Source organism: Chlorocebus sabaeus, chromosome 12, assembly GCF_047675955.1.
Source record: "Chlorocebus sabaeus isolate Y175 chromosome 12, mChlSab1.0.hap1, whole genome shotgun sequence".
Classification (NCBI taxonomy): domain Eukaryota; kingdom Metazoa; phylum Chordata; class Mammalia; order Primates; family Cercopithecidae; genus Chlorocebus; species Chlorocebus sabaeus.
This window is the reverse complement of record NC_132915.1, coordinates 103720132-103747550: the sequence shown is the minus strand read 5'-3', so window position 1 is coordinate 103747550 and position 27419 is coordinate 103720132. Positions and strand designations below refer to the sequence as shown.

Here is a 27419-nt window from a genome sequence, read left to right as displayed (position 1 = left end):
GGCCTTGCGGCACTTCCGTCCAGGTCCAGCGGGTGCTGTGATCTTCAAGTATGGGGTCCGCTGGCTTGTCGCGACTGCATGGGCTTTTCGCGGTCTATAAGCCCCCGGGGCTAAAATGGAAGCACCTGCGGGATACAGTGGAGCTACAACTTCTGAAGGGTCAGTGCCTCGAACCAGATCCACATTCCCGCTCTCGTTCTCTTGAAAGTCCATCTCCGCTTCTGGTGCTTCCCTCAAAACAAAATCACGTGACCTATTCGCTTGGACAGAGCGCTCTCCCAAACGTCTATTCTCTGTGCTTTCTTACTCCTCACTTTCCTCTGTTTTCCGAGGGGGAAAATGATTCAGTATTGTTCCTTGTCGCACCGTTACTACGTTATAGAGTCTATTTTAATCCGCCTGTTCCTTAAGTACTGCTCTTCTGCCCTCTGCACCATGGGCTTCTGCTTTGTCTTCTACATCATACTTCCCTGTTGTCCAGGTGTTTGAACAGAACAAGATATTCCTGGCCAGGCGTCGTCGTGCATTCCTGTAATCCCAACTACTCTGAAGACTGAGGCAGGAGGATCGCTTGAGCCCAAGAGTTTGACATTACAGTGAACTATTATGGTGCCACTGTACTCCAGCCTGGGCGACAGAACGAGACCCTGTCTCTTAAAAAATGTTTTATATGTACATATATTTGTATGTATGTGTGTATATATTATCTCTGTGTGTTCAGGTCTCAATGCCGGGAAGCCTCCCGCCCCTAAACAGCGTGTTCGCTTCTTGCTGGGCCCCGTGGAAGGCAGCGAAGAGAAGGAGCTGACCCTCACAGCCACCAGTGTACCCTCTCTCGTCAACCATCCACTGGGTAAGGCAGATTTAAGCAGGATGCTGGGTGTCACTTCCCAGGAAATCCCTGAGCAGAGTCAGTGTCCCGGTGCTCAGACTCCTATGCCAGGCCCTTGAAGGTCCACAGAGGAGTGAGGTATTAGACCAGGAATTGGCAGACTTCCTTGGAAAGGGCCAGATACTGAATGTTTTCATTTTCAGGCCATGTGGTTTCTGTTGCAACTGCTCAACTCTGCCAATGTAGTGCAAAACAGCTATAGACAGTATCTAGAGGAATGAGCCTAGCTGTATTCCGGTAGAACTTTATGAACATTCATATTTGAATTTCAGGTAATTGTCACATGTCACGAAGTACAGTTGCCCCTGAGTCTATGAGTCCACATCCCATGATCCAGCTTCAGATCAGCAATATTTGGGAGAAAAAAGAAACACAAAGTTCCAAAAAGCAAAACTTGAATTTGCTGTTTACCTAGTACGGTGTTGAATCCACTCAAAGTGATGCATAGGCATCATATTAGATATTATAAGTAATCTAGCCAGGCGGAGTGACTCACGCCTGTAATCCCAGCACTTTGGGAGGCTGAGGCGGGTGGATCACAAGGTCAAGAGATAGAGACCATCCTGGCCAACATGATGAAACCCCGTCTCTACTAAAAATACAAAAATTAGCTGGGCACGGTGGCTCACGCCTGTAATTCCAGTACTTTGGGAGGCTGAGGTGGGCGGATCACGAGGTCAGGAGATTGAAACCATCCTGGCTAACATGGTGAAACCCTGTCTCTACTAAAAATACAAAAAATTAGCCAAGCGTGGCAGCAGGCGCCTGTAGTCCCAGCTACTTGGGAGGCTGAGGCAGGAGAATGGTGTGAACCCGGGAGGCGGAGCTTGCAGTGAGCCGAGATCACGCCACTGCGCTCCAGCCTGGGCGACTGAGCGAGACTCCGCCTCAAAAAAAGAAAAAATACGAAAATTAGCCAGGTGTGGTGGTGGGCGCATGTAGTCCCAGCTACTCGGGAGGCTGAGGCAGGAGAATCACTTGAACCTGGGAGGCAGAGGTTGCGGTGAGCTGAGATTGCGCCACTGCAAGCCAGCCTGGCAACAGAGGGAGACTCCATCTCAAAAAAAAAAAAAGTAATCTAGAGATGATTTAAAATATGTGGGAGGGCCAGGCCCGGTGGCTCATGCTTGTAATCCCAGCACTTTGGGAAGCTGAGGTGGTGGATTATTTGAGCCTAGGAGTTTAAGATCAGCCTGGGCAACATGGGGAAACCCTACTTCTACCAAAGAATACAAAAATTAGCCAGGCATGGGTGGTGCGTGCATGTAATCCCAGCTACTCAAGAGGCTGAGGCAGGAGAATCGCTTGAATCCGGGAGGTGGAAGTTGTAGTGAGCTGAAATTGCACCACTGTACTCCAGCCTGGGTGACAGAGTGAGACTCTGTCTCAAAAAAAAAAAAAAACGGGGGGGTGGCCAGGTGTGGTGGCTCACTCCTGTAATCCCTGCACTTTGGGAGGCCAAGGCGGGCGGATCACTTGGGGTCAGGAGTTTAAGACCTGCCTGGCCAACATGGCAAAGCCCTGTCTCTACTAAAAATTAGCTGGGCATGGTAGCACGCACCTGTAATCCCAGCTACTCAGGAGGCTGAGATACGAGGAGTCACTTGAACCTGGGAGGCGGTGGTTGTGGCGAGCCAAGATCGTGCCACTGCACTCCAGCCTGGGTGAAAGAGTGAGACTGCCTCAAAAAAAAAAAAAAAAAAAAAAGTATATGGGACGACATGCTTAGGTTATATGCAAATACTATGCCATTTTATATCGGGGACTTGAACATCTACAAATTTTGATATCTGCAAGGGATCCTGGAACAAATCCCCCTGGATACCGAAGGACAACTGTAGTGTTCTATTTATTTAGAGACAAGGTCTCACTCTGTCATCCAGGCTGGAGTGCAGTGGTGAGATCTCAGCTCACTGAAACCTCTGCCTCCTGAGTTCAAGCAGTCTTCCCACCTAAGCCTCCCGAGTAACTGGGACTACAGGCACAGGCCACTGTGCCTGGCTAATTTTTGTATTTTTTATAGAGATGGGGTGTTCTCATGTTGCCCATGCTAGTATTGAACTCCCGGGCTCAAGTGATCTGCCTGCCTTGGCGTTCCAAAGTACTGGGATTATAAGCGTGAGCCCCTACAACTGGTCTCTTGATTTATTTTGAACCATTAAAAAATGGAAAAGCCATTCTTAACTCGTAGGCCACAAAAAACAAACAAGCTGGGTAGGGTGGCTCATTCCTGTCATCCCAGCACTTTGGGAGGCTGAAGCGGGTGGATCACTTGAGGTCAGGAGTTCAAGACCAGCCTGGCCAATATGGTGAAACCCCATCTCTACTAAAAATACAAAAAATTAGCCGGGTGTGGAGGCGGGTGCCTGTAATCCCAGCTACTCGGGAGGCTGAGGCATGAGAATTGTGGAGGTTGCAGTGAGTTGAGATCACACCACTGTACTCCAGCCTGGGCGACAAAGTGAGACTCCGTCTCAAAACAAAACAAAATAAAAACCAAAAAAAAGCAGTCTTCAGGATTTGACTTGTGGACTGTAGTTTGCTGACCCTTTTTCTATTCTGGGACTGCAGGTGAGAAATGAGACCCTAGGTAGAAGTCCTAAGGTGGGGGTTTTGGGTTTCTGAGAAAGGATGATTTCCCAGAAAAATCATTCTGAGCCACCGTGCCCAGCCAAGAGAGTGATTTTTTTTTTTTTTTTTTTTGAGACAGAGTCTCGCTCTGTCGCCCAGGCTGGAGTGTAGTGGCGGTAACGCAGTTCACTGCAAGCTCCGCCTCCTGGGTTCATGCCTTTCTCCTGCCTCAGCCTCCTGAGTAGCTGGACTACAGGCGCCCGCCACCACACCTGGCTGATTTTTTGTATTCTTAGTAGAGATGGGGTTTCAAACTGTGTTAGCCAGGATGATCTCGATCTCCTGACCCCATGATCCGCCCGTCTCGGCCTCCCAGAGTGCTGGGATTACAGGCGTGAGACACCGCCCCCGGCCAGGAGTGATTTTTTTAGTGAACGAAGTTGCCCAACAATGGAACTGGTTCTGGTAATGTGCCCCCGTCACTATATGTGATTAAGGCATGTGTCAGGGAATCTAGAGGTTTCACTAGAAACCTCTAAAACCCCTTGGACTTGTGATATTCATTGACTCTATTATATGGTAACAATAAGAAGCATAATTACTTATTGAGTCGTCACTCTGTACTAGGCATTGTTTTAAGCTTCCCCCAAGTACAATCCTCATTGATATCACCACAGTCCTGTGAGATGGGTCCTATTTTCATTTCACAAGAGAGAAAACTGAGGCTCAGTGTTGACATTTAGTAACATGGCCTGGATTCAGTAGGCCCTTAACTACTCTGGATCCTTCCCCTAGATTCCTCTTAATCTATGGAAGTGTAAACACTTCTGGCTCATTCCTGCATTTATTCTTTCAGTAGTTCTTTCCTGAGCAGCTAGTGAGTTGACACACCCAGGGTCTGCCTTAAGGAGCTCACAGCCTCCATTTTCCTCCAGGGACTCTTCGTCAGTTGGGCAGGGAAGCCCGCACTCTGGACCTTCAGTGTTACGCCAGTCTTCCTAGAGCCTCTCACTGGCAGACTGATGATAGGCAGAGTAAGAGGCATCTTGGGCTGCCCTTTGGATCCCAGGGCACTGAGGATACCGTTCAGGGCCCCAGATTCCATGACAGGGAAGCCTGAGAGTCTAGCCTGATGCTAGTTTGGGCTCCATGAGGCTCCATTCTGAGAATGAGGTGACCATGCAGCCCAAAGCCATCCTGGGGTGGCATTTAGTTGAGAAAATGGACCTTGTTTGTTTCTTTCCAGTATGTGGACCAGCATTCACCCATCTCAAGGTTGGCATGGGACATCGGCTGGATGTCCAGGCTTCTGGAGTACTTGGTAGGTGATGTGAGAAGCCTGGGGATACAGTGATAAGGCTTGAGAAAAGATCCCGGAGCTACCAGGAGCCCAGTCCACTTCTTACCTGGCACCCACGTCCCACCATTCCTCTCCTGCCCTGATTCTTGCCCCAAGGCTGATCAGCTGGGGAGTGGATAGGTGGACGGAGGTAATCACAGGTTAATATCACAGTCACCCACCTTTATTCAGTGATTCCCACACATGATGTAGTTCGAGGCCCTTTATGCACATTTATTTACTACGACAACTTTATTAGGTAGATACTGTATGATTTTATGGAAGAACAAAGTAGGAGTTAGGTGACTTGTTCTGTGTTCTGTGGCCAGTGAATACCCCTGGTCTGGAGAGGGAAAACCATCATTGCATCATGGGGCAGCCAGGCGCGTGACTCTGGACCCAGTGGCCAGGGCCTGCATGTGGCTGGGGCTGGACACACAAAGCCCTAGTCATGAGCCATCTGTGTCCCCAGGGTCAGGTGGTACCCACATCCTCCAGCCGTGATAGTCACAGTCCCCTTGTCTTGCTTCCTGAGACACAGGCAGGCAGACATGATCTCACGCCCCCTCTCCCTGTTCTGTCTCCCCACGAGTGAATGCAGGGTCATTCTCTCCCTCAGCCAGAGGGAGAAACAGACCGGGAGAAAGGCAGGAAGTGACCACAGTGGCCACTGTTTATTGGGCCCTTCCTCTGTGCTGACTGCACAGCACCCACAGGAATCAGTATTTTTTTTTTCCCTGAGACAGAGTGTTGCTCTGTCTTCTAGCTGGAGTGCAATGGCGCGATCTCGGCTCACTGGAACCTCTGCCTCCCGGGTTCAAGCAATTCTCCTGCCTCAGCCTCCCGAGTAGGTGGAATTACAGGTGCCTGCCACCACACCTGGCTAATTTTTTTTTTTTTTTTTTTTTTTTTGAGACAGAGTCTCACCCTTGTTGCCCAGGCTGGAGTGCAGTGGCATGATCTTGGCACCACACCTGGCTAATTTTGTATTTTTAGTAGAGATGGGGTTTCACCATGTTGGCCAGGCTGGTCTTGAACTCCTGACCTCAGGTGATCCACCTGCCTTAGCCTCCCAAAGTTCTGGGATTACAGGCATGAGCCACTGCGCCTGGCCTTCAGACAGTATTTTTACCCCCATTTTGCTGATAGGGAACTTGACGCTCAAAGAGGCTACAGGTTATGCTTAGAGCTGCCCCTGATTTGAGTGCAGGTTTGTGTGACTAGGCCAGGGATCTCTTCCTTTGAGGTGTCAGAGTCCCCTGGGGAGCTTGGCAAGGATCCTAGGCCCCTTCCAACCATGAGTCAGTTTCATTGCATATGGGTAAGGCCTAGCAATCTGCATGTGATGCATACCCAGAGGGGCGCATTTGCCCTCTATAGAAGATCTTCTTGCCTTCCTGCTGCCTTTGGCAGCATCAGAAAAGGGAGTATTCTGATGGTGGGGGTAGGGGTGGGGATATTTAGGGGAATGGGAAGGGGGTCCCAGGTGTGAGATGAGGCTGGCTGCTTTTCAGTGCTCGGCGTGGGACATGGATGCAGGCTCCTCACCGATATGTACAATGCTCATCTCACCAAGGTACGAGGGTCTGGGGACAGCTTGCTTCTCCCTTGGTCCTTTCCTGGGGGTCACCAGCAGGATTCTGAAGCTTAGAGGATTCCATGGGGGAGCACCCAAGCCATCAGCAAGCATTTTTTTAATGATCGTATGCTGCGCAGGGGCTGTAATGATAATAATAACTACTGGCGTTAGTGTATGCCGACCACTCTGTGCTGAGCACTGTATGTGGATTCCCTTAGGGAAGCCTCACAGCCTCCCTGTAAAGTGGAATCTGTTGTTAGCCCCATTTCACAGATGACAAAACTGAGGCTCAGAGAGGAGGTGTCACCCAGGTCACGTAGTTGTTAGGGCTTTAAGAGCTGGCATTTGAACCTAGGTCTCTTCAACACCAGAGCTTGATCATGATGCCATTCCATATTCTGTCCCAATCGGCTGGATGCCCAGGTATCCAGCCTGAGCAGGTAGATGTCAGCATCCTGCCCACAAGGGGCTTACCATCCAGAGGTGGGGTTGGGGCTATGGAGCCTGATACCACAAAGTATGTGTGTAGGTGCCACGTTATGGGGCCCACGTTTTTAGTGGTTAAGAGCACAAATTCTAGAGCCAAATAACTTCAGTTTGAACCCCAGCTTCTACCACTCTGACAGCTGTGTGTCCTTGGGTGGATTACCTAATTACCTAATTACCTAATTAATATCTAATTACCTAATTAATATCTGTGTTTCTCAGTTTCCTCAATCTGTAAAATGGTGTGGTGGCTCATACCCGTAATCCCAGTACTTTGGGAGGCTGAGGCAGGAGGATTGCTTGAGCCCAGGAATTTGAGGCCAGTCTGAGCAACATAGCAAGACTCCATCTCTATTTTAAAAATTGTTTTAGGCCGGGTGCGGTGGCTCAAGCTTGTAATCCCAGCACTTTGGGAGGCCGAGATGGGCGGATCACGAGGTCAGGAGATCAAGACCATCCTGGCTAACACGGTGAAACCCCGTCTCTACTAAAAAATACAAATAACTAGCTGGGCGTGGTGGCGGGCGCCTGTAGTCCCAGCTACTGGGGAGGCTGAGGCAGGAGAATGGCATAAACCTGGGAGGCGGAGCTTGCAGTGAGCTGAGATCCGGCCACTGCACTCCAGCCTGGGCAACAGAGCAAGACTCTGTCTCAAAAAAAAAAAATTGTTTAAATTATAAAAATTTTAAAAATTGGCCGGGCGTGGTGGCTCACGCCTGTAATCCCAGCCCTTTGGGAGGCCAAGGCGGGCGGATCATGAGGTCTGGAGATAGAGACCATCCTGGCTAACATGGTGAAACCCCGTCTCTACTAAAAATACAAAAAAATGCTGGGCATGGTGGCGGGCACCTGTAGTCCTAGCTACTCAGGAGGCTGAGGCAGGAGAATGGCGTGAACCCAGGAAGCGGAGCTTGCAGTGAGCCGAAATCACACCACTGCACTCCAGCCTGGGCGACAGAGCGAGACTCCGCCTCAAAAAAAGAAAAATTTTTTTTTAAATTGTGGCCGGGCTCAGTGGCTCCTGCCACTTTGGGAGGCTGAGGTGGGTGGATCACTTGAGGCCAGGAGTTCAAGACCAGCCTGGACAACATGGTGAAAACCTGTCTCTACTAAAAATACAAAAAAATTAAGCTGGTGGTGTGTGCCTATCCTCCTAGCTACTCAGCGATCCACCTGCCTCTGTCTCCCAAAGTACTGGGATTGTAGGTATGAGCCACTGTACCCAGCCAATCATTCCTTATCTGTGGCAGATGGGGTCAGCTGCACAGATTCAGAGGAGGGGGAGTTTTTACAAGCCGGAATGAGGAAGGGCCTGATCTGGGCCATGAAATCTTATTTTATTTAGAGGCATGGAGAGAAGCTGACAGGACATGCTAGAAGGGACTCAGGGTGATAAATTGCCAAGTTAGGTTGGAAAGGAGAGACATGGAGGCCTGGGGTGGCTACAGGGTAGCTGTCAGCGGTCAGGACCTTTGGAGGCTGCCAGTGCTGGTTGTCATGGAAACCAGCCAGCAATCTTGTAGGAAGCCTGCTGACTGGGAGCCAGGTACCATGTCCCGCTGGCTGAATCGGGGCAGCAGCACTGTGAGACTGGCCCTGTTACTGTCCCCAGGTGACAGGAGAGCTTGAATACAAAGAGAGCAAGAGCTGCTGAAGGCCACATGACAGAGCTGGTGCCCTTCCTCATGGGGCCGTGGAGCAACTGGGTGGGGGCTGGGTGCATGAGTTCCCTGAGGGAGACCTGGGGACTCCCCACCTCCAGCCTCTGGGGCAGGGGCTACTAGGGCTTACAGTGGGGTCACTGACGGATCTTTCCCTCTGTCCTTGAAGGATTACACAGTGCGTGGCCTCCTTGGCAAAGCTACAGATGACTTCTGTGAGGATGGGAGGCTGGTAGAGAAGACAACCTATGGTGAGAACCGGAAGTGGCTGCTGCTGCCTCCCTCCGTGTTTGCTTTCCCTGAGTCCTCTCCCTGCCCTAGGCCACACAGGCCCCTTCTCAGTTCCACTCCACACACCAGGCTTGGGCTGAGGCTTTGGCCATGGGATCTGCCCTCCAGGAGCACCCTCTACTCCCCTGCTTGCCTGGCTGAAATGTAACATCACTTCCAAAGACCCTAGTTTCTCTCCATCCATGTTTTCAGTCTTTTTCCTTTTCCTTTTCCTTTTTTTTTTTTTTTTTTTTTTTTTGAGATAAAGTCTTGCTTTGTTGCCCAGGCTGGAGTTCAGTGGCACAGTCTTGGCTCGCTGCAAGCTCTGCCTTCCAGGTTCACTCCATTCTCCTGCCTCAGCCTCCTGAGTAGCTGGGACTACAGGTGCCCACCACCATGCCCTGCTTTTTTTTTTTTTTTTTTTGTATTTTTAGTAGAGATGGGGTTTCATTGTGTTAGCCAGGATGGCCTCAGTCACCTGACTTCGTGATCCACCCGCCTCGGCCTCCCAAAGTGCTGGGATTACAGGCGTGAGCCACCACGCCCAGTCTTTCCTTTTCTTTTGTTTTTCTTTTTTTTGAGACGATGTTTTGCTCTGTCGCCCCGCCTGGGCCTCCCAAAGTGCTGGGATTACAGGCGTGAGCCACCACGCCCAGTCTTTCCTTTTCTTTTGTTTTTCTTTTTTTTGAGACGATGTTTTGCTCTGTCGCCCAGGCTGGAGTGCAGTGGCGTGATCTCGGCTCACTGCAATCTCCACCTCCCAGGTTCAAGCAATTCTCCTGCCTCAGCCTTCGGAGTAGCTTACAGGCGCACACCACCACACCCAGCTAATTTTTTGTATTTTTAGTAGAAATGGGGTTTCACCCTGTTGGACAGTCTGGTCTGGAACTCCTGACCTCAGGTAGTCTGCCTGCCTCGGCCTCCCAAAGTGCTGGGATTACAAGTGTGAGTCACCGTGCCTGGCTACTGTTCTAAATTTTAAAAAGAGGCCGGGCACAGTGGCTCACACCTATAATCCCAGCACTTTGGGAGGCCAAAGTGGGTGGATTACAAGGTCAGGAGTTTGAGACCAGCCTGGCTGATATGGTAAAACCCTGTCTCTAGTAAAAATGCAAAAATTAGCTGGGCGTGGTGGCAGGCCCCTGTAGTCACAGCTACTCAGGAGGCTGAGGTAGGAGAATTGCTTGAACCTGGGAGGCGGAGGTTGCAGTGAGCCGAGATCGCACCACTGCACTCCAGCCTGGCAACAGAGTGAGACTCTGTCTCAAAAATAATAATTATAATAAATAATACAAAAAATTAACTGGGCATGGTAGTGCATGCCTATAATGCTAGCTACTTGGGAGGCTGAGGCAGGAGAATCACTTGAACCCAGGAGGTGAAGGTTGCAGTTTGCCGAGATCTCACCACTATACCCCAGCCTGGGCAACAGGGCGAGATTCCATCTCAAAAAAAAAAAAGGCCAGGTTCGGCGGCTCACGCCTGTAATCCCAGCACTTTGGGAGGCCAAGGCAGGCGGATTGCCTGATGTCAGGAGTTCGAAACCAGCCTAGCCAACATGGTGAAACCCCATCTCTACTAAAAGTACAAAAACTAGCTGGGTGTGGTGGCGTGTACCTGTAATCCCAGCTACCTGGGAGGCTGAGGCACAAGAATTGCTTGAACCTGGGAGGCAGAGGTTGCAGTGAGCTGAGATCAAGCCACTGCACTCCAGCCTGGGCAACAGAGCGAGACAGTGTCTCAAAAAAAGAAAAGGCTGGGTACGGTGGCTCACACCTGTAATCCCAGCACTTTGGAATGCCGAGGCAGGCAGATCACAAGGTCAGGAGATTGAGACCATCTGGCCAACATGGTGAAACCCTGTCTCTACTAAAAATACAAAAAAAAATAAAAAAAATAGCTGGGCATGGTGGCGTGTACCTGTAGTCCCAGCTACTCGGGAGGCTGAGGCAGGAGAATTGCTTGAACCCGGGAGGCAGAGGTTGCAGTGAGCCAAGATTGTGCCACTGCACTCTAGCCTGGGTGACAGAGCAAGACTCCGTAAACAAAACAAAACAAAACAGAAAAAGAACTTTTGAGCACAAGGAAACGATGGATACTGGGGTGTACTTGAGGTAGGGCAGGGTAGACAGAGGGAGAGAAGCAGAAAAGGTAACTGTTGGGTACTGGGCTTAATACCTGGGTGATGAAATAATCTGTATAACAAACCTCCGTGACACGTTTACCTATGTAGCAAGCCTTCACATGTACCCCCGAACCTAAAATAAAAGTTAAAAAGAGAATGCCCTTACAATGCTGAGTCATGTGTATCTTTCTGAGAAGAAGGTCCAGAGCTTTCATGAGAATCTCAAAGGACTCCCAACTACCCCACCATGGGGATACCTCCAAAACGTCCTGTCTCCATGTTCCAGGGACGGGGCTGGCCTGGGGGGAAGGAGTTTGCTGTAACCAATCCTCAGCAGGTACCTGTGCACTGACAACCACCTGCCTTTTCCAGACCACGTGACCAGAGAGAAGCTGGACCGCATTCTGGCCATGATCCAAGGCTCCCATCAGAAGGCCCTGGTGATGTGAGTGGGGCCCTCAGTGAGGTACTGGGAGAGCAGTAAGTGCCCTTGGCTCCCATAGGCTCCCCCAAACCTAGGGCAGATTCCATGGATCTTGTTTTTAGAGTCCAGAACCAGACGGGAGCTGCTTGTTTCTTTCTTGGCATTAAGAAATGGTTCTGTGTGCCAGGTCTTGGGTTAGCCAATGGGAGGCCAAGAAGAGCAAGAGAAGCCAGCTGTCCTGCTGAGATAATATGATTTAATGGCAAGGAAACCATCATCGGAGCACAGAGCCCAAGGGCAGGAGCAGCCAAGGAGTTAAGAACTTGGGCTCTGGAGCCAGCTTGCCTGGGTTTCCTGACTCTGCCAGGCACCTGGTGATGAAGGAGGGCAGGAAAGGTGGCTGGAGGAGCCACGGTGGCAGGGCACACAATGTAAATGAGGAACTTACAGAGAGGCACCTTTCATGCAGGGGAAAGGGTAGGTGGTCTACCCAGCTGCAGCCCCCTCCTGATCTGCAGGTACTCCAACCTCGACCTGAAGACCCAGGAAGCCTATGAGATGGCTGTGAGAGGCCTGATCCGGCCCATGAACAAGTCCCCGATGCTGATAACCGGCATCCGATGCCTCCACTTTGCACCTCCAGAATTCCTCTTAGGTAGGTTGGCCAAGGAAGTTGGAGCAGTGAGATGGGGCCCCTGGGTTTCAGAGTCACTCAGGATTGCTCTTGCAGAGGTCACTGTTGTCTGGCTCAGCTGAGGCCAGCATATGCCGGCCCTGATCTCTGCAGGCCAAGGCATCAGGCGCCGACTTCCTTCCCAGCCCTGGCCTGGACTTGGCTGATGACAGAGCTAACAGAACAAAAGCTCTCCTATCTCTTGCCAAGTCACCCTTGGAAGCCAGACCTTACCAAGCAAAGGTTATATTTAGTGGTTCATTTCCAGAGCTGCCCATGTTTGAAGCTGTGAGGGCTCCATCAGATACCACTCTTACCTTCCCAGTCCCACCCAGCTCAGGCCCCTCTTATCTGTGTTCCTTTTGTCTCTCCCTGCCCCTGCAGAGAGAGCATAACATGTTGGTCATGTTAATGCCTGCTCCTCTGCTTGAGCACTGAATTCTCTGTTATTAAGCACTTTCTATAAATGATCTTTTTTACTTCTCATAACTGCCATTTTACAGATAAGGAAACCAAGTCTTAGTAAAAGGCAGATTGTAACCTGGACACATGGGGAGACCCTGTCTCTACAAAAAAGAAAAAATTAGCCAGTTGTGATGGCTCAGAACTGTAGTCCTGGCTACTCCAGAGGCTGAGGCAGGAGGATCACGTGAGCCTAGGAGGTCGAGGCTGCGGTGATCTGTGATCACAGCACTGCACTCCAGCCTGGGTAATGGAATGAGACCCTGATGCCAAAAAAAGGCAGATTCTGACTTATCAGGTCCCAGTGGGGCCTGAGGTTCTGCAAGTCTAACATTTCAGGTGGCACCCACAGGGCAGGTCCTCTGAATAGCACAACCTGGAATGCTAAGGGGTCTTGCTAAGGTGGTTACACACCTAGGAGGTATCCAAGGGGTGTGGGTGCACAACCACACACTAGAGGCTGTGCTCTCACCACCATGTCTGTCATTGCGTGTCCCTGGCAGAGGTGCAGTGCATGCATGAGACGCAGAAAGAGCTGCGAAAGTTGGTTCATGAAATCGGCCTGGAGCTAAAGACCACTGCTGTCTGCTCCCAAGTGCGGCGCACGCGGGACGGCTTCTTCACGCTCGACAGTGCCCTCCTGAGGACCCAGTGGGACCTGCACAATATCCAGGATGCTATCCAGGCTGCTGCCCCCCAGGTAGCTGCAGAGCTGGAGAAGAGCTTGGGCCCGCGGCTGGACACCAAGCAGCTCCCCAGTCCGGAATGGTCCTGGGAATCCCAGGGCCTGAGCTCTACCTTGGGGCCGGAGAGGGGTGCAGGGCACTGAATGCCCAGGCAACTGCTGGGGCAGTGAATGGATAAATAGAAGAGCTGCTATGAGCTAGACCTGATAGCTGTGCAGAAAGTGAGAGCAGGAGCACCTTTTCTACGTGTGACACGAAACTCAAGCTGTAACAGAAAGATCAATGGACTTGACCCAACTGAAAAGGAAAAACTTCTGTATGGAGGAAAAGACAGTAAACAAATGACAGACTGATAGAAAGTATTGGCAGGCCAGGCGTGGTGGCGGGCACTTGTAATCCTAGCTACTCCCAAGGCGGAGGCAGGAGAATTGCTTGAGCCCAGGAGTTTAAGGTTGTGGTGCGCTAGACGGTGCCTGTGAATAGCCATTGCACTCTAGTCTGGGGAACATATGAGATCCCCCCAAATCTCAAAAAAAAAAAAAAAAATTCCCAATAAACTGTGCCCATTAAAATTAAAAATTTTTTAAAAATTGTGTTTGCAGTGTCATTAACCAAGGACTAATATCCACAACGAGAGAGCCCTTAGAAAGCAAGAAAACAGGCCGGGCACGGTGGCTCACGCCTGTAATCCCAGCACTTTGGGAGGCCGAGGTGGGCAGATCACAAGGTCAGGAGATCGAGACCATCCTGGCTAACACGGTGAAACCCCGTCTCTACTAAAAATACAAAAAATTAGCCGGGCGTGGTGGCGGGCGCCTGTGGTCCCAGCTACTCGGGAGGCTGAGGCAGGAGAATAGCGTGAACCTGGGAGGCGGGGCTTGCAGTGAGCCGAGATCAAGCCACTGCACTCCAGCCTGGGTAACAAAGCGGGACTCCATCTCAAAAAAAAAGGCAAGAAAACAATGACAAAATTAGGCAGATGATATGAAGCGTATACGAGAAGAAATCCAAATGGCTAGTAAACCAGAAATGACACTCAACCACTTTAATACTAGAAGACATAGATGAAAATGAGATGATTCTTGTTTTTCTGTTGTTTTGAGACGGAGTCTCACTCTTGTCGACCAGGCTGGAATGCAGTGGCAGGATCTCAGCTCATTGTAGCCTCCGCCTCCCAGGTTCAAGTGATTCTCCTGCCTCAGCCTCCCAAGTAGCTGGGATTACAGGCACCTGCCACCATACCTGGCTAATTTTTTGTGTAGTAGAGATGGGGTTTCACCATGTTGGCCTGACTTGGCCTCCTAAAGTGCTGGGATTGCAGGCAAGAGCCACTGTGCCTGGCCGGAACCTCAATCTTTTTCCTTAAAGGTCTTCAGTATATTGGATGAGCTCCACCCACAATTGTGGATAATCAGTGTGACTCAAAGTCCACCAATTGACTGATTGAAATGTTAATCGTTTTTTTGTTTTTGAGACAGAGTCACCCAGGCTGGAGTGCAGTGGTGCGATCTTGGCTCACTGCAAGCCCCGCCTCCCAGGTTCACACCATTCTCCTGCCTCAGCCTCCCGAGTAGCTGGGACTACAGGCGCCCACCACCATGCTCAGCTAATTTTTTTGTATTTTTAGTAGAGACAGGGTTGCACCGTGTTAGCCAGGATGGTGTTGATCTCCTGACCTCGTGATCTGCCCGGCTCATCCTCCCAAAGTACTGGAACTACAGGCGTGTGCCACCACACCTGTACTGTTTTGTTTTGTTTAAGATGGAGTCTCAGTCATCCAGGTTGGAGTGCAGTGGTGCAATCTCAGCTCACTGCAACCTCTGCCTCCCAGGTTCAAGAGATTCCCCTGCCTCAGCTGCTCGAGTAGCTGGGATTACAGGTGTGTACCACCATGCCTGGCTAATTTTTGTATTTTTAGTAGAGACAGGGTTTCACCCTGTTGGCCAGGCTGGTCTGGAACTCCTGACCTCAGGTGATCCGCCCATCTCAGCCTCCCAAAGCGCTGGGATTACAAGCATGAGCCACCACGCCTTGCCTGTTTTGTTTTTTAGACAGGGTCTTGCTCTGTTACCCAGGCTGGAGTGCAGTGATGCAAACATGACTCACTGCAGCTTCATCCTCTCAGGCTCAGCCATCTTCCCACCTCAGTCTCCAGAATAGCTGGGACTACAGGCGTGCACCACGATGCCCGGCTAAAATTTTTTTTCCAGCTAATTTTTTTATTATTATTTTTTGAGACGGAGTCTTGCTCTGTCACCTAGGCTTTAGTGCAATGGCACGATTGGCTCACTGCAACCTCTGCCCCCCAGAGTCAAGTGATTCTCCTGCCTCAGCCTACCGAGTAGCTGGGATTATAGGCGTTCACCACCACGCCCAGCTAATTTTTGTATTTTTAGTAGAGGTGGGATTTCACCATGTTGGACAGGCTGGTCTCAAACTCATGACCTTAGGTCATCTGCCTGCTTCAGCCTCCCAAAGTGCTGGGATTACAGGCATGAGCCACCGCACCTGGCCCACCTGAGATCAGGAGTTCGAGACCAGCCTGGCCAACATAATGAAACCCTGTCCCTACTAAAAAATACAAAAATTAGCCAGCTATGGTGGTGCACTCCTGTAATCCCAGCTACTTGGGAGGCTGAGGCACAAGAATCGCTGGAGCCCAGGAGGTGGAGGTTGGCATGGACTGAGATTGTGCCCCTGCACTCCAGTCTGGGTGAGAGAGTGAGACTCTGTCTCAGAAAAGAAAAAAAAAAGGCTGGGCACGGTGGCTCACGCCTGTAATCCCAGCACTTTGGGAGGTCAGGGTGGGTGGATCACGAGGTCAGGAGTTCAAGACCAGCCTGACCAACATGGTGAAACCCATCTCTACTAAAAATACAAAGTTAGCTGGGCATGGTGGCGGGTGCCTGTAGTCCCAGCTTCCCGGGAGATTGATGCAGGAGAACAGCTGGAAGCCGGGAGGCGGTGCGTGCAGTGAGTGGAGATTGCGCCACTTCTCTCCAGCCTGGGTGACAGAGTGAGACTTTGTCTCAAAAAACAAAACAAAAGAAAGAACAAAATCAAGCAATATTTAGATAAGCAGAATCCAACAAAATGGTGAGGAAAGCTGGGTGGGAGTGGAGGGTATCAGCAAAATTCAGTTCTTTGGAAAAATTAGGTAACTTGAACCTAGGACCAAATGGGCTGTCACACCACCCCATTTAGAGTCCTTATTGGCATAGAGATGACAAAAGTGGACTCTGTGATGGCCTATCATGATCTCAGGATAGCAGGATAGGGGAGCTCTGAGTCGTGGCCAAAATATTTGGTCAATGTACAGCCTCAGACAGCTGGGAATACTACCCCAAATCACCTGGATAAGAAGATGTTTTCCTTATCCCGTGTCTTTAACTCTGAGAAGGGTGGAGTTGAACAATCAGTGATTGTTAAAAATGTACCAAATGTGTAAGCGTCATGAGGTGTTTAAGCTGAGTTTTGAAATTAAAATTCTGCTGGGCGTGGCAGCTCATGCCTGTAATTCCAGCATTTTGGGACCCTCACACAGGAGGACTGCTTGAGCTCAGAAGTTTGAGACCAACCTGGGCAACACAAGGAGACCCTGTCTCTACAAAAAAAAAAAAAAAAAAAAAAAATTAGCCAGGCGTGTTGGTGTGTGCCTGTAGTCCCAGCTACTAGGGAGGCTGAGAAGGGAGGATCGCTTGAACCTAGCAAGTCAAGGCAGCAGTAAATGGAGATCTGTACTCCAGCCTGGGCAACAGAGCGAGACCCTATGTCAGAAAAAAAGAAAAAGTCACCCAGCAAGCTGAGCGAGGTGGCTCACGCCTGTAATCCCGGCACTTTAGGAGGCCAAAGCGGGTGGATCACTTGAGGTCAGGAGTTCAAGACCAGCCTGGCCAACGTGGTGAAATCCTGTCTCTACCAAAAATACAAACATTAACCGGGCATGGTGACGCTTGTCTGTAGTCCCAGTTACTCTGGAGACTGAGGTGGGAGAATCATTTGAACCCAGGAGGTGGAGGTTGCAGTGAGCCGAAATCAAACCACTGTACTCTAGCCTGGGTGACAGAGCGAGACCCTGTCTCAAAACAGACAAACAAACAAAAACCCCACCAGCAACCTTGCTAACAAATCCACAGGCCCCCACGTCTGCCAGTTGCCTGCCTGGATGAACTGGGCACCTGGGGGAGGGGCGTGGCCCCCAGGCTACTCATCTTGGCCTTCACAGCCGAAGGGCCTGGGTTGAGCCTCAGCTTACTGTGTTTACTGACTGGGTAATGTGACCTCTGTGAAGCTGGTCACCTATGTATAAAATGGGGATTAAAACAACACCCACTTGCTCATTCTCTTTCATCCCACCCACGTGTGTTAATCGCATGCTCCTGTAGGCCAGCCACTGCTCTGGGTGCTAGGACTTGGTACTCAAGGACAGATGAGGCTCTAGGTCTCACAGAGATTATGATGTAAGGGGAGCAGGCAAGAAAATAATGGAGTGATGAGCACAGGGATGAGATCTGGCTGGTCAGTGAAGCAGAGGCTGGGGACCTGATTTATTTAATATGTAAGTATGTATGTAAATTTTTTTTTTTTTTTTGAGACTGAGTCTGACTTTGTCACCCAGGCTAGAGTGCAGTGGCGCGATCTTAGCTCACTGCAACCTCTGCCTCCCAGGCTCAAGTGATTCTCCCACCTCAGCCTCCCGAATAGCTGGGACTACAGGTGCATACCGTGACACCTGGCTAATTAAGACCCTCAACTCTTAAAAAAAAAAAAAAAAAGCTAAAATGATAAATTTTACATTATGCACATTTTATCACACCTACATAAAAACCATAAAAACAAAACAAAAGTTCTTTCTGGACCTCATAACTCTTTACAATTACTGCATTCCTCTGCCTCCTTTAGAGCAAAACTGGAAAGGTGGTCTCTAGTCACTATCCCCAGTTCCTCTCTTCCCACATTCCCCTGAATCCATGCTAATCAGACTTTCCCTCGCCAACACGTTCCTGAAATGACTCTTGTCAAGGTCAACAATGACCTCCTCGTTAAATCCAGCAGCTCCTTCTCAGCAGCATCTCACACAGCTGGTCACTGACTCCTCCCAAAAGACACTGCCTTCAGGAGGCTCCTCCTGGTCTCCCCATCTCCCTCCCTTGTTCCTTCTCAGTCTCCTTTGTGGGGCTCCTCCTCTCCTGAGCTCTTCTCTGGCCCTGGCTCTTCCTCTGCCCACGCCCAGTCCCTTGGTGACATCAACTCAATATTGCCATGGTTTTTCTTATTGTTTTGATATAGAGTCTCACTCTGTTGCCCAGTCTCGCTCTGTTGTGCAGTGGTGCCATCTCAGCTCACTGCAACCTCCACTTCCCAGGTTGAAGCGATTCTCATGCCTCAGCCTCCCGAGGAGCTGGGACCACAGGTGCGAGCCACCATGCCTGTCTAATTTTTGTATTTTTTGTAGAGAGAGGGTTTTGCCATGTTGCCCAAGCTAGTCTCAAACTCCTAGACTCAAGTGATCTGCTCACCTCAGCCTCCCAAAGTACTGGGATTACACGCATGAGCCACTGCACCTGGCCACCACAGTTTCTTTTTTTTTTTTTTGAGACGGAGTCTCACTTTGTCTCTCAGGCTGGAGTGCAGTGGCGTGATCTCCGCTCACTGCAAGCTCTGTCGCCTCCCGAGTTCATGCCATTCTCCTGCCTCAGCCTCCTGAGAAGCTGGGACTACAGGCACCCATCACCATGCCCGGCTAATATTTTTGTATTTTTAGTAGATACGGGGTTTCACCGTGTTCACCAGGATGGTCTTGATCTCCTGACCTTGTGATCCACCCGCCTCGGCCTCCCAAAGTGCTGGGGTTACAGGCGTGAGCCACCGCGCCCGGCCCACCATGGTTTTTTTTTTTTTTTTTTTTTTTTTGAGGCGGAGTCTGGCTCTCTTGCCCAGGCTGGAGTGCAGTGGCCAGATCTCAGCTCACTGCAAGCTCCGCCTCCTGGGTTCACGCCATTCTCCTGCCTCAGCCTCCCGAGTAGCTGGGACTACAGGCCCCCGCCACCTCGTCTGGCTAGTTTTTTGTATTTTTTAGTAGAGACGGGGTTTCACTGTGTTAGCCAGGATGGTCTCGATCTCCTGACCTCGTGATCCACCCGTCTCGGCCTCCCAAAGTGCTGGGATTACAGGCTTGAGCCACCGCGCCCGGCCCACCATGGTTTTTAATAGCATTGATGCATTCACTATACTGATGGTACCCGTTTTTACACCTTCAGCCTGACTTCTCCCATGAACTCCATTCCACTGTTACTTTAACATTTCCACTTAGGAGCTGTGTTTGTATCTCAAACTGAACACTTCTGAATCCTAACTCCTCATCTTCCCCCAAGACGGGCTCTTCCCAGGGACTTCCTCACTCCAGCGCATCACAGCTTCACCCTTCTAGTTGCTCAGGTCAAAACCCTAGCAAGATTCCCTTTCCTCAGACCCCATATTTATTTGTTTATTTTTTGAGACTGAGTGTTACTCTGTCGCCCAGGCTGCAGTGCAGCAGTGCAGTGGCATGATCTTGGCTCACTGCAGCCTCTGCCTCCCAGGTTCAAGTAATTCTCCTGTGTCAGCCTCCCGAGTAGCTGGGACCACAGGTGCATGCTACTGTGCCCGGCTAATTTTTGTATTTTTAGTAGAGACGGGGTTTCACCATGTTGGGCCAGGCTGGTCTCGAACTCCTGACCTTGTGAACTGCCCACCTCTGTCTCCCAAAGTGCTGGGAGTATAGGTGTAAACCACTGTGCATACCCCCTTTTTTTTTTTTTTTTTTTTTTTTTTGAGACAGAACGTCATTCCGTCGCCGAGGCTAGAGTGCAGTGGTGCAATCTCAGCTCACTGTAAAACCTCCGCCTCCCAGTTCAAGCAGTTCTGGTTCAGCCTCCCAAGTAGCTAGGACTACAAGCATTCACCACCATGCCCAGCTAATTTTTGTATTTTTAGTAGAGACAGCGTTTCACCATGTTGGCCAGGCTGGTCTCGAACTCCTGACCTCAAGTGATCCACCTTGGCCTCCCAAAGTGCTGAGATAACAGGTGTGAACCACTGCACCTGGCCCATACCCCATTTTATTTTTATTTTTATTTTTTTGAGACGGAGTCTCGCTTTGTCACCTAGGCTGGGTGCCCAATGGCGCGATCTCGGCTCACTGCAACCTCCACTCCTGGGTTCAAGTGATTCTCCCACCTCAATCTCCCAAGTAGCTGGGATTACAGGAGTGAGCCACCGTGCCTGGCTATACCCCATTATTAAATCATCAGGCTCTGACTTCAAAATACGAGTGTTTCCAGAATCTGACCACTTCTCACCATTCACCTGCTGCTCTTGGTCCTCCTCCACTCAGTGGACAGAAGTCTCCTCTAAAAGTGCAATTGGGCCATACACGGTGGCCCATGCCTGTAATCCCAGCACTTTGGGAGGCCGAGGCGGGAGGATTATCTGAGGTTGGGAGTTCGAGACCGGCCTGACCAACGTGGAGAAACCCCGTCTCTACTAAAAATACAAAATTAGGGCCGGGCGCAGTGGCTCAAGCCTGTAATCCCAGCACTTTGAGAGGCCGAGACGGGCGGATCACAAGGTCAGGAGATCGAGACCATCCTGGCTAACACAGTGAAACCCCGTCTCTACTAAAAAAATACAAAAAGTTAGCCGGGCGAGGTGGCGGGCGCCTGTAGTCCCAGCTACTCGGGAGGCTGAGGCAGGAGAATGGCATAAACCCGGGAGGTGGAGCTTGCAGTGAGCTGAGATCTGGCCACTGCACTCCAGGCTGGGCAACAGAGCTAGACTCCATCTAGAAAAAAAAAAAAAATACAAAATTAGCTGGGTGTGGTGGCGCATTCCTGTAATCCCAGCTACTTAAGAGGCTGAGGCAGCAAAATAGCTTGAACTCAGGAGGCAGGGGTTGCGGTGAGCCGAGATCGCGCCATTGCACTCCAGCCTGGGCAACAAGAGCGAAACTCCGTCTCAAAGGAAAAAAAAAAGTGCAATTGGATCTTATCACATTTGTGCCCTTCCCATCTCACTTAGAATAGAAACCCAAGGCCGGGTGCCTTTAATCCCAGCACTTCGGGAGGCTGAGGCAGGAGGATTGCTTGAGGACAGAAGTTGGATACCAGCCTGGGCAACAAAGTAAGAACCATTTCTACAAAAAATAAAAAATTAGCCAGGTGTGGTGGCACACACCTGTAGTCCTTAGCTGTTTGGGGGACTGAAGTTGAGGAAAGCTTGACCCCAGGAAGTTGATGATACAGTGAGCAGTGATCTCGCCACTGTACTCCAGCCTGGGCAACAGAGTGAGACCCTGTCATCTCTAAATAAATACATACATAAATAAACAGAAGCCCAAGTCCTTAAGCGGCCTGAAACCCTCATGATCTGCACCCCCTACTCCACTCCCTCTTAACTTCTCTGCTCTCCCCATTGATGCCCTTGCTGAGTCCACACAGCCTTCTCTTTTTTTTTTTTTTTTTTGAGACAGAGTCTCACTCCCATCGCCCAGGCTGGAGTGCAGTGGCATGATCTCAGCTCATTGCAACCACTGCCTCCCAGGTTCAAGTGATTATCATGCCTCAGCCTCCCAAGTAGCTGGGATTACAGGCATGCCACCACGCCCAGCTAATTTTTCTATTTTTAGTAGAGAGAAGGTTTCACCATGTTGACCAGGCTGGTCTTGAACTCCTGACCTTGTGATCTGCATGCCTCGGCCTCCCAAAGTGCTGGGATTACAGGCATGAGCCACCGGGCCCAGCCCTAGCTTCTTTTTTCTTTCCTTTTTTTTTTTGTTTTTGAGACTTGCTCTGTCACCCAGGCTGGCTTGCAGTGACATGATCTCAGCTCACTGCAACCTCCGCCTTGGGTTCAAGCGATTCTCCTGCCTCAGTCTCCCAAGTAGCTGGGATTACAGACGTCCCACCACCATGCCCAGCTAAATTTTGTATTTTTAGTAGAGACGGTGTTTCACCATGTTGGCCAGGCTGGTCTGGAACTCTTGACTTCAGGTGATCTACTTGCCTAGGCCTCCCAAAGTGCTGGGATTACAGGCGTGAGCCACCATGCTCAGCCTCTTTTTTCTTTTAATTTGTTAATAGAGATGAGGTCTTGATATGTTGCCCAGGCTGATACCAAACTCCTAGGCTCAAGCAATCCTCCTGCCTTGGCCTCCTGAGTAGCTGGGATTATAGGCGCACTCCACTGTGCCCGGCCCATGTTGGCTTCTTCACTATTCCCGATCACACCTGCCCCAGGACCTTTTCCACTTGCTGCCTAGAACACTCTTCTCCCAGGGGGCTTCCCCCAGGGAGCCACGGCTCCCTCTCTCACCTCCAACAAGTCTCCATTGCACTGATGTCTCACTTTATTTAAAACTGCCCCAGAGGCCATGCAGTGCCTCACACCTGTAATCCTAGCTACTTGGGAGGCTGAGGCAGGCAGATCACTTGAACCCGGGAGGCAGAGGTTGCAGTGAGCCAAGATCATGTCACTACACTCCAACCTAGGTGACAGAAGGAGACTCTGTCTCAAAAAAAAAAAAAAAAAAGAAAGAAAGAAATGTTCCTGAATGCTCTGCTTCCTAGGCCCTGGACCTAAATTTGAATTCATTCAATATATATTTGGGAGAGGCAGGGAGTCTCACATTTGGTGAGCTTCAGGTCCCATCCCTCTTTCCTGATTTATTTTTCTCTCTAGCCCTTATCACCATCTGAACAAATATTTATTTTTTATCTGGTTTATTATCCATCTCCTTTCACCCTAGAATGCAAATTCTAGGAGGGCAGAGATGTCTGCTTTGCTCACTTTTGCATCCCTAGAGTTTAGAGCAGTGCCTGAAAGAATACTGTGGAAGGAATGCAAATGCCTACCTAACTGCAGCTTTCCAGGTCAGCTTTCCCCTCTACTCTCCCCAGCCCACTTCCCTCTCCTAAGTGCCCCCTCTCTACTCATCCCTAGCCCTCCTCAGACCCCACTGCAGCAGCCCTCCCAGGCACCTGGAGTGTCAGATCACTGAAGTCCTATTTTAAGCTATAACAACCTTGCATCCCCCCAGGGCCAGGAATATGCTTGGGACACACAAAATGTCATCGTACTAATGAGCTGACATTTTACTTACAACTTTACAGTCATTAAGTCAGTCTCCATACAGATGAGCCCTTCAGAAGGGACTACAGCAGGCATGATATGACCTATTTTATGGATGAAGAAACTGAGACCAGGTAAGGTGAAGCTACTAGCCCGGTGTATATCTACATAGTCTATCTCCATGACACGGCCTGTTGAGCTTTCTGTTTGGCCATAGTTTAAAAAACAAACAAACAAAAAAAACATCCCTGCCACCATATCATCAATGTCTTGATTTCCTCTGAAACATTCTGTTAGTCCCTGACTAACCCCATCCTCTGAGAACTTTATTTTTTTTTAAATTTAATTTAATTAATTTATTTATTTTTTTCCTTGAGATGGAGTTTTGCTCTTGTTGCCCAGGCTGGAGTGCAATGGAGTGATCTCGGTTCACTGCAGTCACTGCCTCCAGAGTTCAAGCGATTCTCCTGCCTCAGCCTCCCGAATAGCTGGGATTACAGGCCCGCACCACCATGCCCAGCTAAATTTTGTGTTTTTAGTAGAGATGGGGTTTCACCATGTTGGCCAGGCTGGTCTTGAACTCCTGACCTCAAGTGATCCACCCACCTTGGCCTCCCAAAGTGTTGGGATTACAGGTGTGAGCCACCGCACCTGGGCCCCCTGAGCACTTTAGCAGGAGCCTGGAAACTTATCCCAGAGATAGGCTGGGTAACAGGAAGGACTAACATTAGTTACACCAAAGGAGCTCCTATCTGGGTGACTCTGGATCCGGATGGTGCTATGGGTGGTGGAGGCTGATTAGGAGACAAGCATCGCAGGTAGGCGGCCAGGGTGTGGTGAGTGGTGGGGGCGGGGGTGCTGTTCCAGGGCCTTCCAGCAGCCATGGGGTCTGTAAAGCAGGCTGAGGTCACAGTGACCTCCTGCCTGCACTCCTCTTCCAGCAGTCCCCACTTCTAACCCTCCATGTTTTTTCTGACCACCTATGAAATCAGAAGTGAGAAGAGCCCTAAGATGGGAAAACAGGTCTTGCTCCTCCCTGGCAAACCAGCTGGGCAAGTTTGCTGGTTCAAGGGTGGAGGGTGGAGGAGCGAGTAAACTCCAGGGAATGAATGGAGCCAGCAAATGCCAGGGTCTGGGAGACAGCTCTGGGGCAAATCCAGATAAAAATCATGCCTGGGTTTGATCTAGCAGGGACCACAGCCAGCATTTTAGGATCAGGTGGCTGTGCAGATGTGTTTGAAGATGGGCTGGTTTTGAGGCAGGATTTCAAAGGATGTGATTAGTGGTAGTCAGAAAAAGCAATTTCATCAACCATCAAGGTACACGCACAGAACAATGTACCAAGAACACCCAAGGGGCCAGGCACGGTGGCTCACGCTTGTAATCCCAGCACTTTGGGAGGCTGAGGCAAGTGGATCACTTGAGGTCAGGAGTTTGAGATCAGCCTGACCAACATGGTGAAACCCTGTCTCTACTAAAAATACAAAATTAGCTGGGCATGGTGGCACATGCCTGTAATCCCAGCTACTTGGGAGGCTGGGGAAGGAGAATCGCTTGAATCTGGGACAGGAGAATCGCTTGAACCTGGGAGGCGGAGGTTGCAGTGAGCTGAGATTGTGCCATTGCACTCCAGCCTGGGCAACAAGAGCGAAACTCTGTATCAAAAAAACGAAACAAAACAAAAAACAAAAAAACACCCAAGGAGTTTATTAAAATATATTTTTGGGCCTGCAAAGTCAGGATTCCTAGAGGTTGGATACCCGCATCTTTATTTGTTTATTAGAGATAGGGTCTCATTCTGTAACCCAGGCTGGAGTGCAGTGGCGTGATCTCGGCTCACTGTAGCCTCGACCTGGATCCTCCCGCCTCAGCCTCCTAAGTAGTTGGAACCACAGGGATATGGCACCACACTTGGCTAATTTTTGTATTTTTTGTAGAGATGGGGTTTTGCTATGTTGCCCAAGCTGGTGTTGAACTTCTGGCCTCCAGTGATCCTCCCACCTTAGCCTCCCAAAATGCTGAGATTATAGGCACCCAGCCCCAAATCTTTATTTTTAAAATCCCTCTCAATCCCAGCAGTTTGGGAAGCTGAGGTAAGCGGATTGCTTGAGCCCAGGAGATCAAGATCAGCTTGGGCAACATAGGGTGACACAATCTCTATAAAAAATACAAAAATGAAGCCTGTAATCCCAGCACTTTGGGAGGCCGAGACGGGCGGATCACGAGGTCAGGAGACCGAGACCATCCTGGCTAACACGGTGAAACCCCGTCTCTACTAAAAAATACAAAAAAACTAGCCGGGCGAGGTGACAGGCGCCTGTAATCCCAGCTACTCGGGAGGCTGAGGCAGGAGAATGGCGGGAACCCGGGAGGCGGAGCTTGCAGTGAACTGAGATCCGGCCACTGCACTCCAGCCTGGGCGACAGAGCGAGACTCCGTCTCAAAAAAACAAAAAACAAAAAACAAAAAACAAAATTGAGTTGGACGTGGGGGCATGCGCTACTCAGGAGGCTGAGGTGGAAAGATGGCTTGAATCTGAGAGGTTGAGGCTGTAGTAAGCCCTGATCACACCACTGCACTCCAGCTTGGGTAACGGAGCAAGACCCTGTCTCAGGAAAAAAAAAAAAAAAAATCCCTCTCAGATAATTGTGATACTCAGAAGTTTGGGAATTAGTACCTGGCCTTTAAAGAGCAAGTGTTTGAAACCCCTTCAACCTGTGACTCTGCTCCTTAGCTGTGCTTCCTTGGGAAAGTGACTTAACCTCTCTGAGCCTCATTTACCTCATTTGGAGAATGAGGACAATTCTAACTGCCTCTCAGGGTGACCATGAGGAACACATGTGATAGGCAGAGCATTAGGCTCAGGGTCTGGCACAGGGAATGTTCTCCAAGTTAGAGTTTGCTCATTAGCTGCCACAATGATTATTCCGCCAAGAACTTTTGGGATTGTGGGATGAACATGAGAAGCTGAAGGAGTCAAAGGTCAGGAGGGACTTCACTCCTGTCCAGACTTGCTCATGTTAGGAATGAGAGGCTCACTGGAAAGGAAGCCAAGCAGGCTGCCTACAGAAACCAGGAAGGAGGGGCCCAGGCCAAGTTCAAGGCAGAGGCTGTTCATTTCTGGCCACTGACCTGGCCGCTAGGTCAGGGCCCTGGGCAGATACAACATACAAGAAACATAGCAGGGCTCTGTGGTTAAGACCTGAGGCTTAAGGGCTTGGAGAGCGCTGCGTTCAAGTTCTGATTCCTGTTTTAGTAATGCATGACCTCAGATAAGAGACTCAAGAGGCTACACGGGGGAGGCAGGCAGCACACTGTGGCTACTTAGCCAGGTTCTGGAGTCAGATAGCTTCGCTGCTTCTCTGCACGCCCCTGAGCCTCAGTTTGCTCCATTTGGACATGGGGACTCTCAACCACTCTCTGTTGTTGGGGGCAGTCAATGAGATATTGTGGGGCGTGGTAACTCAGCTCCCCATCTGCCCCACAGAATTGCATACGTGCTGGAGATGGTGGCCATCAATCCCTTATCTGGCGAAACCTTTGGCTCAAAACTGGTTTGGGTGTGTGATTGTTACCTTTCACCTCATTCTCAGGTCCATCCACATGACATGGAACCCGGAGCTTTCCTCCCAATTCCTCCAAAAAATCAGGGTCGGGGGCCCCAACATCTCTTAGCCCCAACCACAGAGGGCACTGGGCCCTTGGCCTGGGCTTCCTCCCTTCCCTCTCTCCCCAAGTGGCCCCTCCTTTTTTTTGAGACAGGGCCTCACTGTATCACCCGTGCTAGAGTGCAATGTGTGATCATGGTTCACTGCAGCCTTGACCTCCTGAGCTCGATAGATCCTCCCTACTTCAACCTCCTGAGTAGCCGGGCACCACCATGCTTGGCTTTTTTTTTTTTTTTTTTTGAGATGGAGTCTCACTCTGTCGCCCAGGCTGGAGTGCAATGGCGTGATCTCGGCTCGCTGCAAACCCCGCCTCCCAGGCTCACACCATTCTCCTGCCTCAGCCTCCCGAGTAGCTGGGACTACAGGTGCCCGCCACCACGCCCAGCTAATTTTTTGTACTTTTAGTAGAGACGGGGTTTCACCGTGTTAGCCAGGATGGTCTCAATCTCCTGACCTCATGATCCGCCTGCCTTGGC

The 27419-nt window shown here is 50.3% G+C and overlaps 2 protein-coding genes and 1 pseudogene across 2 annotated transcripts; 1 reads left to right on the top strand and 2 right to left on the bottom strand.

Moving 5' to 3' along the window:
- The first annotated feature begins 4 nt into the window (after nt 1-4).
- Nucleotides 5-13758, top strand: TRUB2 (TruB pseudouridine synthase family member 2). The gene is made up of 8 exons (XM_037994182.2): nt 5-159; nt 722-853; nt 4710-4784; nt 6317-6378; nt 8698-8779; nt 11296-11368; nt 11866-12002; nt 12986-13758. The coding sequence occupies exons 1-8, from the start codon at nt 51-53 to the stop codon at nt 13309-13311; spliced, it is 996 nt and encodes a 331-aa protein (XP_037850110.2). The 5' UTR covers nt 5-50; the 3' UTR covers nt 13312-13758.
- LOC140713022 (UPF0764 protein C16orf89 pseudogene) lies at nt 7156-7844 on the bottom strand (annotated as a pseudogene).
- A 3027-nt stretch (nt 13759-16785) lies between the features above and the next one.
- LOC140712990 (putative uncharacterized protein encoded by LINC00596) lies at nt 16786-27121 on the bottom strand. Its single transcript, XM_073021974.1, has 2 exons — nt 25609-27121; nt 16786-17872 (listed from the first exon to the last, which is right to left on the bottom strand). Exons 1-2 carry the CDS (start codon nt 25769-25771, stop codon nt 17814-17816), a joined length of 222 nt encoding a protein of 73 aa, XP_072878075.1. The 5' UTR covers nt 25772-27121; the 3' UTR covers nt 16786-17813.
- Nucleotides 27122-27419: the final 298 nt, after the last annotated feature.

Excerpts from the sequence above, each read along its gene's own strand:
- TRUB2 (XM_037994182.2), top strand. The coding sequence starts at position 51 with ATGGGGTCCGCTGGCTTGTCGCGACTGCATGGGCTTTTCGCGGTCTAT. Across the intron at positions 6,379-8,697 it reads ACAATGCTCATCTCACCAAG|GATTACACAGTGCGTGGCCT; the intron begins GTACGAGGGTCT and ends CTGTCCTTGAAG. Across the intron at positions 8,780-11,295 it reads GGTAGAGAAGACAACCTATG|ACCACGTGACCAGAGAGAAG; the intron begins GTGAGAACCGGA and ends TGCCTTTTCCAG.
- LOC140712990 (XM_073021974.1), bottom strand. The coding sequence starts at position 25,771 with ATGCCCCCACGTCCAACTCAATTTTGTTTTTTGTTTTTTGTTTTTTGT. Across the intron at positions 17,873-25,608 it reads CTCCTGCCTCAGCCTCCCGA|CTATTCGGGAGGCTGAGGTG; the intron begins GTAGCTGGGATT and ends CTGTAGTCCCAG.